Consider the following 14,917-nt stretch of genomic DNA (forward strand, 5'->3'; position numbering starts at 1 on the left):
GCCTCAGTCACTTTTTGGTTTACAGAACCCTCAAATTTGTACTAGCCCAGGCTGAAGTGTGGGTAGGTTGGGCACCCCATTTGCAGCTGCCATCTGAAGTGGAGGGCAGTCTTATACTTAAAAGCCCTTAAACTGTAGGGTCTGCACTAACTCTGAGGAATTAATATCAGAATTAAATTGAATTGTAGGACACCCAGTTGGTGCCAAAGAATCAGAGAATTGGTAGGTGTTAGAAAACACCACACATTTGATGTCAGAAATAGTGCCAGAAAACACCACACGTGGTGAAAGGCAATTGAGAGGACATTGGTAGATTCATTGGAGATGCAGACTAAGCTGTAGGCCCACTAGTTTGCTGGAGACAACCTGGGACAGAGAAAGCTGGGAGGAGACCTACTGGGATTAGAACAAATCTGTCTGTGGAATCATTTATGCCCCAGGGCATTGTTGAAAACAATAGGGCAATCAGCAGGTAATTAGTGGAGCTAAACAGCTGGGTATGGTCAGGGAAAAAAACAGTCAAGGAAAGCCCTGCCAAAGGTGACTGTGGGCACAACCAAGGCTGAGCCTTCTGGTGAGCAACATAACAGGCTTCACATTGTGCAAGCACAGACTTTACTAAAATAATCTAGCTAATCACTAAATAAATAAATATGCAAATATCAGTAAAAAGCTCCAGATGGGGAAGAGGAAAATAGTACCCAGAGGTGCTACAATATATTATCCAAAATGCTCAGTTTTCAACAAAAAATTATGAGATTTGCAGGGAAACAGGAAATTATAACCCATATACCAGAAAAAGGCAGACACTAGGAGCTCCTTGTGAGAGTGGCCAGATGTCAGTTTGAACAAAGACTTCAAAGTAGCTATTATTAATATGTTCACAGAACTACAAGAAACCATGATTAAAGAAGTAAAGAAAGATATGATGATGTTGCATCAAATATAAAATATCAAAGACATAGAAATTATTTTTAAAACAAATCGAAATTCTGGGATTCAAAAGTACAATAACTAAAATGAAAAATTCAGTATTACATTTGAACTGCCAAAAGAATCAGTAAACTTGAAGGTAAATTGATAGAAATTATGCAATCTGAATAACCAAGAGAAGAAAAGACTAAATACAAATGTACAGTGCCTCAGAGAAATGTGGAACACCATTAAGTATTACATTAGCAAAGGAATTACTCCCAACAAGAAATCCATAGGAACCAACTGAAGAGATCTAAAAATGATATCTAAGAAGGTCAAAAGCTATTAACATATACTCGTTCTCCTCTCTTCTCTCAGCTTCTTTAAAATACATAAGTTCATATAAAGCAATAATTATAATAATGTATTGTTGAGTTTGTCAGATGTATAGTTGTAACATACATAACAATAATATGACAAAAATGGAGAAGGAAATAGAATGATATAGAAATAACATTTCTATATCTCACTGGAATTAAGTTAGTATAAATCTGAAGCTGATTCTGATAAGCTAATATGTATATGGTAAGTCTAGAGCAACCACTAAGGAAATAACGAAAAAATATGGTTTAAAAATCATTTTAAAAATTAAAATGCTATATTAGAGAATATTCAGTTAATGCAAAAGAAAGTGGTAAAGGAAGATTCGAGGAAGACAGGAGACCTACAGAAAACAAAAAGTAAAATGGCAGGTATAAATCCAACTAAATCAATAATAACATTAAGTCTGAATGGGTTAAACTATCCAATAAAAGACAGTTGTTAAAATGGAAATTAAAAAACCAAGATCAAACCATTTGCTGTCTATAGCAGACAAACTTCAGATTCAAAGATACAATAGACTGAAAGTAAAAGGATGAAAAAAGATACATCATTTTGTCTGATTTTACTATAGCCAGCTCTCTGGAGTGGCCACAGTAATATTAGACAAAACAGACTTTAAGAAAAAAAAAAGTGTTAGTAGAGATAAAGAAGGACATTGTATAATGATAAAAGGGTTAATCCATCAGGCAGATACAACAATTATAAACATACATGCACCTAACAAAAGAGCACCAGAGGGCTGGGCGCAGTGGCTCACACCTGTAATTCCAGCACTTTGGGAGGCCGAGGTGGGTGGATCACCTGAGGTCAGGAGTTTGAGACCAGCCTGACCAACATGGTGAAACCCCATCTCTACTAAAAATACAAAAATTAGCTGAGTGTGGTGGCACACACCTGTAATCCCAGCTACTTGGGAGGCTGAGGGAGGAGAATCACTTGAACCTGGGAGGTGGAGGTTGCAGTGAGCCAAGATTGTGCTGTTACACTCCAGCCTGTGCAATAAAAGCAAAACTCTGTCTAAAGAAAAAACAAAACAAAACAAAAACGAAGGAAAAAAACCACACCAGAATACCTGAAGCAATTTACAGAAATGAAGAGATAAATAGACCACTCAACAATAATAGTTGGGATAGTTGGGGACTTTCAACTTTTAATAATGGATAGAAGAACTAGGCAGAAGATCAACAAGGAAATAGAAGACTTGAACAACACTATAAACCAACTAGACCAAACAGACATATATGGAACATTCCACCCAACAAAAGAATATACATTCTTCTCCAATGCACATGGGACATACTCCAGAATAGACCATATGCTAGGCAATAAAACAAACCACAATAAATTTGAAAGATTAGAGATAATTCTAAGTATTTCCCCTAGCATAGAATGAAAGTAAAAAACAATAACAGAAATAAATTTGGGAAACTCACAAATATGTGGAAATTAAACAACACACTCCTAAATCACTAACAGATCAAAGATAAAATAAAGAGGAAAATTAGAAAATATGTTAAGACTAATGAAAATGAAGATACAAAATACCAAACCTTACAGCATGCGTCTAAACCAATGCTTAGAAAGACATTTATAGCTGTAAATGCCTACAGTAAAAAAGAAGGCTGGGCACAGTGACATGTGTCAGTAGTCCCAGCTACTTGGGAGGCTGAGGTGAGAGGATAACCTGAGCCCAGGAGTTTGAGACCAGCCTGGGTAACATAACAAGGCTCTATCTTCAAGAAAAAAAAGGAAGAAAGATCTCATATCGATAACCTAACCTTCCACCTTAAGACACTGAAAAAGAAGAGCAAACTAAACCTAAAGCAAGCAGAAGGAAGGGAATAATAAAAACTAGAGCGGAAATTAATAAAATAAAGAATAGAAAAATAATAGGAAAAGTCAATAAAAACAAAAGCTGGTTCTCTGTAAGGATCAACAAAATGAACAAACATTTAAATTGATTAGCCTGGAAAAAAAAAGAGAAGACTCAAACAACTAGAGTCAAAAACGAAAGAGGGTACATTACTATTGACTTTACAGAAATAAGACGGTTATGGAGGAACACTATGAATAACTGTATGCCAATAAATTAAATAACTTAGATTAAATAAATGGATTCCTAGAAAGACACTACCAAAACTGACTCCTGGATAAATACAGAATCTGAATAGACCTATAACAAATAAAGAGAATGAACTACCGATGAAGGAACATCCAGGCCAAGATGGCTTCATTGGTGAATTCTACCAAACATGTAAAGAAAAATTAATATTCGCTTTTCACAAACTTTTACAAAAAAAGAAGAGGAGAGAACATTTCTCCACTCATTATATGAGGCCAGTGTTACCCTGTTACCAAAACTATACAAAGACACCACATGAAAACTACAGGGCAATATCTCTTATGCTGTAGATTTTTTTGAGGATGCAAAAATCCTCAAAAAATATTTCAAACAAATCCAGCATCATATAGAAAGAATTATACAATATGACCAAGTGAGGTTTATCCCAGGAATGCAAAGTTGATTTAACATTCAAAAATCGATCAATGTAATACACCATATGAATAGAATAAAGCACAAAAACTACATGATGATCTCAAAAGATGAAGAAAAAAATGTTCAACAAAATTCAACATCATTTCATGATAAAAACACACAACAAATGAGGAATACAAGCAAAATTCCTTAACCTGACAAAGGGTATATATGAAAAAGACACAGTTAACAACATACTTAATGATGAAAGACTGGATGCTTTCCCCTTAAGATCAGGAACAAGACAAGAATGTCTGTTCTCTCCACTTCTATTCAACTTTGCACTAGAGGTTCTAGCCGCGGAGGTTAGACCAAAAAAAAGAAAAGACATCCAGATTGGAAAGGAAGAAGTAAAACAACCTCTGTCTTAGTCCATTCAGGCTGCTATAACAAAATACCATACACTGGGTAGCTTATAAACAACAGAATTTTATTTCTCACAGCTCTGGAGGCTGGAAGTTCAAGAACATGGTGCCAGCAGATTTGGTGCCTGATTAGGGCTGAATCTCTGGTTCACAGATAGCACCTTCTAGCTGTGTACTCACATGGTAGAAGGGGCAAATAAGTTCCCTCAGGCCTCCTTATAAGAGCACTAATCCCTTATAATGCTCTGCCCTCACAGAGCACTTCATCAGACTTGTAATTTACCAGAAATGAACAATCCAAATAATAACAAGTATTGGTGAGGATGAGAAATGGAAACCCTCATACGCTGCTGGTGGAAATGTAAAATGACAATTCCTCAAAATGTTAAACACGGAGTAATCATATGACCCAGCAATTGCAGACCTAGTTACATACCCAAGAGAAAAAAACCCCACAAATACATGTCCACACAAAAACTTACATGAATGTTTATAGCAGCATTATTCATAATAGCCAAAAGGTGAAAAGAATCTAAATGTCTATCAACTGATGAATGCATAAACAAAATGTGGTATATTTAGATGATGGAAAACTATTTGGTCATTAAAAATAAAGTTTTGATACATGCTACAATATGGATGGGCCTTGAAAACATTATGCTAAGTGAAAGAAGCCAATCACAAAAGACCATATATTGCATGATTCCATTTATATGAAATACAGAGAATAGGCAATTCCATAGAGACAAGGAGTAGATTAATGGTTGGCTAGGGTTGGGGAGGATGGAGGGTAGAGAGTCTTAACCTAAGGGTATAAACTTTCTTTATGAGGTGATGAAAATGTTCTAAAATTGATTGTAGTGATGGTTACACATATCTCTTAATATACTAAAAGCCACTGAACTGTACACTTTCAATGGGTGAACTCTATGTCATGTGAACAACAACTTAATAAAACTTTTTTTTTAAAAAAAAGAATGAAAAGGGGTCATTATTACAGATCCTCTAAGAATGTAAGGGACAGTATGGTAGTATTATGAATAACTTTATGCCAATAAATGCAATAATGTAGATAAAATGGTCAAATTTCTTGAAAGATACAAATTACCAAGCTCACTCAAAAAATAAATAGAAAACCTGAACAGAAGAGTGGTGTTTAACCACCAGGTCTCTGAAAGAAATTAAAAACCCTGATTCATAGAGTATCTGACTTCTAAAGTGTAAACTATGGCCAATTTTAATCAATCAGTGCATCATCACTGAATGTAGATTTGATAAGAGAGAGTGACAATCAGCTCTCAATAGCTGGCACAGGCCAGTTCCAGTATACAACTGTCTATATCTTTTTTTTTTTTTTTTTGACGGAGTCTCACACTCTCGCCCAGGCTGGAGTGCAGTGGCGCGATCTCGGCTCACTGCAAGCTCCGCCCCCCGGGTTCACGTCATTCTCCTTGCCTCAGCCTCCTGAGTAGCTGGGATTACAGGCGCCCGCCACCACGCCCCGCTAATTTTTTTGTATTTTTAGTAGAGACGGGGTTTCACCATGTTAGGCAGGATGGTCTGGATCTCCTGACCTCGTGATCCACCCGCCTCCGCCTCCCAGAGTGCTGGGATTACAGGCGTGAGCCACGGCGCCCGGCCCTACCACTGTCTATATCTGTAAAATAAAATTAATTTGTTATTAAAAACTTTCCAAGAAAACTCCAGACCCAGATGTCTTCACTAGTGAATTCTATCAAACATTTAAAGCTGAAATAACACAAATGTTAAACAAACTCTCAGAAAGTAAAGGAAAAGGCCTCCTCTCTACATAATGAGGCCTGAATTACCCTGATGCCAATACAAAAACATTACAAGAAAACTATAGACATTATGTTTATAGATGCAAAAATTCTTAACAAAATTTTGGGAATTTGAATCCAGCAATAAATAAAAAGTATATATATATTTATCATGACCAAGTGAGGTTTATCACAAAAATGCAAAGTTGGTCAAGTACTTGGAAGTCAATTTAATTAAACATATTAACAAAATAAGGAGAAAAATATGACCACCTCAATAGATACAGAAACAGCATTTGATAAAAGTCAATAAAATCTCTCAGGAAACAATTAGAAAGGAACTTCCTTAACCTGAAATAGGGTATCTATTAAAAAAAAAAAATCACAGCTGACATCACACTTAATAATGAAAGAATGATTTCCTCTTATGATAGGGGATCATGCAAGGATGTCAGTTCTCACCACTGTTATTCAACTATGTACTGGAAATCCTAGTTAGTGCAATAAGGCAAGGAGAAAAGGTATGTAGAGGCCAGGCACGGTGGCTCACGCCTGTAATACCAGCACTTTGGGAGGACAATGCCGAAGGATCACCTGAGGTCAGGAGTTTGAGACCAGCCTGGTCAACATGGTAAAACCCCATCTCTACTAAAAATACAAAAAATAGTTGTGCGTGGTCATGCGTGCCTGTAATCCCAGCTACTCGGGAGGCTGAGGCAGGAGAATCACTTGAGCCCGGGAGGCAGAGGTTGCAGTGAGCTGAGATCGTGCCATTGCACTCCAGCCTGGGCAACAAGAGCGAAACTCCATCTCAAAAAAAAAAAAAAAAAAGAAAGAAAGAAAAGAAAAGAAATGTAGATAGGAAAGGAAGAAGTAAAAATGTATTCATAGAAGACTCATGATCATGTACATAGAATGCCTTAAGAATCTACAAAAAGTTATTGGAATTACTAAGTGAATTTAGCATGATCTAAAGATAAAAGGTCAATATACAAAAATCAAGTATATATTTTATATACTAGAAATAAACAATTAGAAGACAAAAAATTTAAAGTACCACTTGCAAAGGCATCAAAAAGCATGAAATAATTAGAAATAAAGTTTATTAAATATGTGAAGATTTTATATTGAAAATTATAATACATTACTGAGAGTAATTATGGAAGACCTAAATAAATGAAGTATAATACCATGTTCACGTATCAGAAAACTCAGTATTGTGAAAGTGGCAATTCTCCTCAGATTGATCCATTTATTCAGTGTAATTCCAGTTAAGATCACAGCCAAGAAAAGCCTAAGACAGCTTACCAACTAAAAGTAATATAGTATTCTAGATGGCATCCTGGAACAGAAAAAAAGGATATCAGGTAAAAATGAAGAAAATGGGAATAAAGTATGGGCTTTAGTTAATGACAATGTCTCAATATTGGTTTGTTAATTATAACAAATGCACCATAGTAATGTAAGATGTTAAAAATAGAGGAAACAGGGTTTGGGATATATAGACACTGTATTATTTTCCAGATTTTTTGGTAAATCTAAAACTATTCTAAAAAAAAGAATTATATTTTTAAAATAAAAAAACACGACGTTAAAAAAAAGGCAACAGGAGAAAAAAAAGCTTTATATTTTATTACCTAAAATGGTACTTTTTTTTCTTGCTTTTTGAATAGAGGCCTTGCATTGTCTTTTACACTGGGCCCTGCAAATTATGGAGCCAGCCCTGCCTCTGTCCCAGCCTCCTTCCCAGGCCTCAGGCTGAGGTTGTTCTGGGTGCTTGTAAAAGTCCCTGAAAGGCCAAGGCTAAGCTGTGGCTCTGTTGCAGCCCAGCAGGGAAAGCCAAAATAGAATGAGTTATGTGCTCTGAGCTTGTCTGGATTCTGGGAAATGCAGCAGCAGCCACAGTCCGCAGGTGGTCCCCACTCAGGCCAAATCGTGTTCCTAAGCAAAGGCCCTCCCACCTCAGTATGGTGGGCAGTATGGAATCATAGCTTCCTAGAGCTAGAAGGGACCTCATTCATGGTTCTACCACAGCCCTTGCCCCCACCATTTAGGGAGAAAAATGATACAAATAGAGGCAAGGAGAGGGGTAGGAGGCTGCCACACCTCCAGAGCCTCCAGGGAGTGAATGACAGCATAAGTCTTGCCCAGACCCAAGCCTAGTACTGTCTCTCTTCAGCCCAGGTCTGGACCCACCTTCCCTGTCCCTGTGCATTTCCAACAGCCTGAGTTGCTACTTAGCCTTTCCTCAGAGCCCCTTCCTTGTTTCTCTGAGCATATACAGGGTGTGTGTGTGTGTGTGTGTGTGTGTGTGTGTGTGTGTGTGTTTGAGCCCCAGTTAGGATGAGGCCACAAGCAGAAACAGAAAAGAGGAGGCTCCTGTCATTGCTTTTCCTACTTGGGAATTTCCCCTGGGGCAGGGGTAGGGGAGGAGCCCATGAGAGTCACAGGCTGGACAGGGCCTGCTGCAGTCAACAGGTCCAGGTCTGAGAGCAGGTACTGCTATTAGTGCCATTAGGAAAGAATGCAGAGGCAGCAGCCACAGAGGGAACGTCTGGGCTGGAGAGGGCAGAACTCCTCAAGTCCAGGCAGACAGGGCCTGCAAAGTGAAACCAAGGGGACTCGCAAAGAAGGAGGGTTCTGTTCCTGCCACAGAAGTGCAGCCTCCCCAGCAACAGGAATCCCTGGAGGAGAAACCCACCCTGGGCTTTCTCAGATCCCCCAGAGAAAGGCCACACCACTTGGAGACTGTTGTCATGGCAGCAGCTGCCCAGTGCTGTGTGTAAATGTGGGTGGAGCCCACTGCCCAGGAGCAGTTTTACATAGTGGTTAAAGGTACAATCTCTCATGCCACACTGCCTATGTTTTGTTTTTTTTGTTTTCTTTTGTTTTCAGATGGAATCTCTTATTGGCCAGGCTGGAGTACAGTGGCACAATCACGGCTCACTGAAGCCTTGAGTTCCCAGGCCTCTAACCTCGGCCTCCCAAGGAACTGGACCACCTGGGACCGCAGGTGTGCACCACCATGCCTGGCTAATTTTTATTGTTTCTAGAGACAGGATCTCACTATGTTACCCAGGCTGGTCTTGAATTCCTGGGCTCAAGCTATTCTCCCATCATGGCCTCCCAAAGTGTTGGGATTACAGGCGTGAGCCACTGCACCTAGCCTTAGGTTTTAAATCCCATCTCAGCTACTTACTATCATCTGTGTTTCCATGGGAACAATTTGTCACCTCCCAGAGCTCAGTTGTCACACTTTTGAAATGGGTTTCAAAACACTTAAACACTCATTAGTAATAATGGACCAAGCAATATACCCTCATAGGACCCTAAATCAAGGGTATCAAATCAAATCCATCAGAAGGACAGCCCCACCCCAACCCCAACCCTACACAAACAAGTAGCAGATCACACTTCTTTGTAACAAATGATTGTCATTTGGTGGCAGAATCACCTTTACCTTATTCCCTCTTGAGAGTCCTTTCTCTTAAGGGAACCCGAGATCAGCTACTGCTGGGCAGACTTAGAGCCCACATGGAGACTCGGTCTTCATTCCTCCTCTCCTGCTTCTATTTCCTCACACCTCCTTATCTGCCCTCCATATTTACTAAGTTCTCATCAAAGTTTAATTTATACCAGTTCAGGAGCTTTCAGGGACTATAGTGTCTTCTATTAGCAGCACTAGAAAGCAAGCAATCTGAGAAGCCACATGAGAGATGAGAGGAAGGGAACTAGCTCGGCAGGGCATACTCCTGGTTTCACATGCAATAAGGAAAAGAAATTTTTTTCACTTGGAGTCAGAACTCTCTGCTGAGATACCTATAGATCTTTCCTGAGTTTGCTGACTTTATCATCCTATTTAGTACTAGTGGCATGCTTTAAATTAATGATTTGCAGCTAATATACAGAATGATAGAATCTGGATTCAAAGATTGAGGGAGTGAATCTAACGAGACAAAATTTAACCCAGAAAAAATTAGAAGCTTCTATACTTGAGTTAAAACTAAAAAGATTTACAGAAGTGGATTAACAGCTTGAAGTATGAAATAAGGGAGGGGTCTAGTTGACCGCAACTTAAACTGGATTCAATTGTGTGACATGGCATTCACAAAATCTACTATAATTTTAGGATGCATCCATAGATGTATAGCACCTATTCTAAAATGAAGGAGGTGATAAGATCACTCCATTCTGCACTAGGCAGTATATTCAGTGTTTTCAGAGACATTTACACATTCAGGAATGTGTAGAATAATGAATGACTTTGAAAAAATATGTCACATCAGAAATGGCTGAAATAACTGGGGAGGTTAAACCCCCCAAAAAAGTCTTGGTGAGAACATAATTCTTTAAGGATTATGTGAGATGGCATATTGAAAATACTTAGTGCAATGCCTGGCATAAAGTGCACAATTAATCTTAATATTAAAAGGATGTTAATTAGTAGTATTGTTAGCACTGTGTCATACTATTATTATTACTATTATTATAGTTAATGCTTATAGAGTGCTTTCTATGTGCTAGGCTCTATTCCAGATCCTTTACATAGGTTGACTCATTGACTCAGTTATTCCTCTTACAATTCTATGAGGTAGGTACTATTATTGTCTCCAATGTTGTAGATGAGGAAGCTGAGTCACAGAAGATTGAGTAGATTGCCTAGTGTGTCTCACAGAATGGAAGGGGAAAGAACCAGAATAGAAGCCGTGGCAATTTTAAGCTGTCAAGGATGAAAGGTACTTTTATTATTTTATACCTGTTCTGTACCACTCCAAAGGGCAGAGCCAGGACCAATGTGTGTAAACTACTGGGAGGCAGATTTTAACTCAACAGAAGCAAAAATCAATTAATTAATTAATTTTAAAACTCTGAATGATTAGAACTTTCTGAGATTTCAGTGAGATATCTTATAAGGCAGTGAGTTCTCCATCACAGGATTTAAGAAGAATAAGGATAGAAATGAATGAAATGGGACTTCTCTAGGAAAGAAACTATACAAATGAGAAACCAACCCTTGATGAAAAAATAAGAAGGCATAGTGAAACTTGGTTTTAAAGACACATCTCACAGAGAAATTGGAAAGTAAAACAGTTATAAAAAAGATATGAAGGTAAACTAATATTTGTCTAAATGCTATCTCAACACAAAGTTAATCAGATGTCAGAGAAAAGCAACAAACAGTTCTTAAAAGGGGAAATTTCACATGAATTTCTGTTCAGAAACTTACTAAACAGCCTGGCTTTAAAACAAAATCCCAGGATCCTCACAGATCAGATGGTCATCTACCCTGAAAGTGTAAAACACAGAGGGAAGGGAAGTAGTATGCTCTGTAGGGGAAAGAGCATCTGCATAAGAAAGTAGCATCCAGGCTGATGTGAGTAGATGAGAGGCAGGCATAAGGTTAAAGATCATAAAATACTGTTAGATAAAAAAAAAAAAAAACATATTGCAATGACAATTGAAAATGCTAGCATAATTGTAGTCCTGCTATTCAGTATGTGGTCAACAGAATTATTGCATAGTTTAATATGGAATGCCCTCCCTGCTGCATCTATCTTTTGGGGTCCAGCAGTCCCAGAACTCAAATATTTGTTGATTTAGTGAATTAATATAAACTTCCTCAACCAGAAGCACCAAGAGGTGGCTGGTTAAGGATTGAGAGTCCCAGTAAAATCTATTTATTCTATTATGAATAACTACTGAATAATTTATATATATGTACACATGTATATAAATATAAATTATTTTATAATATATTCAGTGTGTATACATGCATATATATGCGTGTATATATATACACGCATATATATGTGTGTATATATATACACACATAGAGAGAATAATGCCAAGCTCTCCACCAAGGACTATCCCATTTCAGATAATAAGTGTTCTGGACTGTTTGTACTTAGATGGACAAATACATATTTGATTTATGAAAATCAACGTATTCATTCTTTTTAGATCTACAAACTTTACAAACTCAACTCTTTCTACAGGTCTCGAACTGAATGATTACCAATTTAGATCTGGGGGCTCAAAAAAACAAAATGTGATGTCAAGAAAAAGTGAAAGATTGTCTCCCATGAAAGTGACAAGAGATGAAACATGCTGAATGAGCCTAAATGGACATGATGGAGATATGGATGTGGATTAAAACTGAGAGTGTTGGGATATAAGGATATAATACTGATTTATGAAGGTGAACAGTCAAACGTCAGTGCAGGATCTGAACTGCAGGGGGAATAAGGGGCCTTGGTGGCTAAGGAAGGGAGGAGGGGAGAAAGAGGTGGTACTAGGGGAAGTAGCACAGAGGAAGAGGCAATACTACCCGAGACTAGATGCGGACCGTCTCTGGCAACCAGGAAAAGGCAAATACAAAGAGAGGTGAGTGACAATGCCTGGTGTGTCTCGGGTCAGAGAACACTAGCAGGCACTAGCAGGTGGCTGCGGCAGGGCCGCAGATCAAAGTGGTAACTGGGGATCTGAGTTCGGCAGTGACGCGCGTCCCTCACGTGACCAGGAGCCTCTATGTGCCCAAGTCCCTCTCGTCCCGGTCTTTTTTTTGCCTGTCCACCATCTCCCTATTACCCTTTGGTCGAGAGGGAAAGCAGAAGAAGTAAGTTCCCTCTACCCTCTTAAATCGGTGTGAGTGTCGGCGCTGCCTAGTAACCCGGGGAATGGGGGTTGACAGAATCGGGAATGGCGGAGTCCAGGCCTTTCCCTAAGCTCCAGCCCCGCCCCCCGCGCCCACATTTCTGTGCAAAATATGGTGGTCTTTGGGGCGGGGTGGGGAGGCGAGTACCTCCCCCGTCCCCCGGGAGGGGGGTACAGACATTTGGAAATAGTTTCTAAGAATGCTTCGCTTCCACTTCTCATCTGAAAAGAAATGGCAAGCTTTGCGGGGTGGAGAGGTGGGGGCACGGAGGACGAAGCTTGACGCAGGGGCTGAGACGAAAAGAGAACCCGAGGGGTGGGGGGCGTGCAGGCAGTGGCCGGTGCCCAGAAAGTGGGGGGTGGGGGGTGTCAGTCAGTCCGTCCCTCCTCCCCACTCCCCGCCCCCTACCCTGTCTTGCGTCTGTGTGCAGGTCTGCTGGTCACAGCGGGGCACCTCGAGGAGAGGACGACTAGGAGCACACGGCCCGGAAAGGTCCAGGTCAGGGAAGGGGTACGCAGTGGACCGGGACTGGGGCGCGAGGGTGGACGCCGAAAGGCATGGAGTCTGCAGGCCGCACTGTCCCGCCCCTGTCACTGCGGGCGAGGCCTGTAGCAAAGCCTGCTGGGAAAATGGTGGGCTTTCGGGAAGGAGGGGGCGACCGGGAAGCGGCGGAGTCGGGAGAGCCGGAGAGCCTCTGGGAAAGCGCAAGGTTGAGGACCTGGCCCCCGAATCAGGAAAAGGCAGGTATTGGAACCCACGGTCTGGGTGTTAGTCCAGCCGCTTAGTATTCTGACTCTATTCTGCCTTTCTTGTCTCCTAAGAATAACTGTGCTTGAAGAAGAAAATTCCCAACATGGACAAACCACGCAAAGAAAATGAAGAGCCGCAGAGCGCGCCCAAGACCGATGAGGAGAGGCCTCCGGTGGAGCACTCTCCCGAAAAGGAGTCCCCCGAGGAGCAGTCTTCGGAGGAGCAGTCCTCGGAGGAGGAGTTCTTTCCTGAGGAGCTCTTGCCTGAGCTCCTGCCTGAGATGCTCCTCTCGGAGGAGCGCCCTCCGCAGGAGGGTCTTTCCAGGAAGGACCTGTTTGAGGGGCGCCCTCCCATGGAGCAGCCTCCTTGTGGAGTAGGAAAACATAAGCTTGAAGAAGGAAGCTTTAAAGAAAGGTTGGCTCGTTCTCGCCCGCAATTTAGAGGGGACATACATGGCAGAAATTTAAGCAATGAGGAGATGATACAGGCAGCAGATGAGCTAGAAGAGATGAAAAGAGTAAGAAACAAACTGATGATAATGCACTGGAAGGCAAAACGGAGCCGTCCTTATCCTATTTAATGTGTTCGGCCTTTAATTCTGTTTTGCCTGCTAATAGTATTGCCATTGCCACCTGGACTTTCTGTTTGCATTTTCTTAATACCTTTTCCCATATTCTGAATTTTAACTTTTTGTGAGGCTTTATTTTAGATGTTTAGCATGTAACTCGCTTAAAGTTGGGGTTTCCCCCTAAAATCTACAAGTTTCCCTCTTTCAGTCATGAGCCCTACACATTTGCATGAAAGATGTACATTATATATTGTGAAACGAAAAAAGCAATTTTCAAATGGTATATATTGTATCCCATTTTTGTAAAAAAAAGTATATTTATATATTAATATGCAAAGAAAAAGCTAAAAGTATATACTTCAAAGGCATAACAGTGGTTGTGTGGTAAGATAATAGGTGATTTTTTAAATTTTTGTTTTATCTGAATTTCTCATTTTTTCAGGACAAACGTTTTACTTGTGTTGCAAAAATATATAATGAAAAAATCACACAATTTTGAAAAAACTGTCAATCAGCTTATAACGACAATGTGGCACTTAATAAATACTTGTCAGAACTTTTAAAAAAGTGAATCCTATGTTTTTTTCTGAATCTCTTAGGCACAAATATTAGCCAGATATTGATTATATTTAATAGTCATTTTGTTCTCATTTAAATAGGAATAATACTTGCTTTACAGTGCTACTGTGGGACCAGATGAGAAAAAGGTTGTGTGAGCTATGTTCGGGGTCTTTATTCCACCTGCACAGGCAGGACCCCAACCCCTATAGATTCCCTGCAGACATAGGGAAGGTACCCAAAGGAGATCTCACTTGTGCTCACAAACAATTCCGGTGAGATTCCAAGTGAGTGCCACATTCTATTCATGTCCTGCTGTACTCTCAGATACCTACCGTATCTGCTAGGCACAGCTGCTCCTTCTCCTGGGTCCTGATCCTTCCACTGGCTCTCATCCCTGCTGAC

At 40.0% G+C, this 14,917-nt stretch overlaps 1 protein-coding gene across 10 annotated transcripts; it reads left to right on the forward strand.

The window, feature by feature from the left end:
* Positions 1-6,930: 6,930 nt before the first annotated feature.
* TCEAL1 (transcription elongation factor A like 1) lies at positions 6,931-14,521 on the forward strand. Of its 10 annotated transcripts, XR_010111343.1 has the most exons (4): positions 6,931-10,717; positions 11,978-12,365; positions 13,067-13,134; positions 13,458-14,521. XR_010111343.1 is itself a non-coding variant. In XM_034950081.3 (3 exons), exon 3 carries the CDS (start codon positions 13,490-13,492, stop codon positions 13,964-13,966), a length of 477 nt encoding a protein of 158 aa, XP_034805972.2. In that variant the 5' UTR covers positions 12,226-12,365; positions 13,067-13,146; positions 13,458-13,489; the 3' UTR covers positions 13,967-14,521. The 10 variants fall into 10 exon arrangements, 9 of the variants coding, with proteins under 9 accessions (XP_034805972.2, XP_034805971.2, XP_008971298.2 ...); XM_034950081.3 differs by lacking the exon at positions 6,931-10,717 and having other exon boundaries at positions 12,226-12,365; positions 13,067-13,146; XM_034950080.3 differs by lacking the exon at positions 6,931-10,717 and having other exon boundaries at positions 12,226-12,365.
* Positions 14,522-14,917: the final 396 nt, after the last annotated feature.

Source organism: Pan paniscus, chromosome X (genome assembly GCF_029289425.2).
Source record: "Pan paniscus chromosome X, NHGRI_mPanPan1-v2.0_pri, whole genome shotgun sequence".
NCBI lineage: Eukaryota > Metazoa > Chordata > Mammalia > Primates > Hominidae > Pan > Pan paniscus.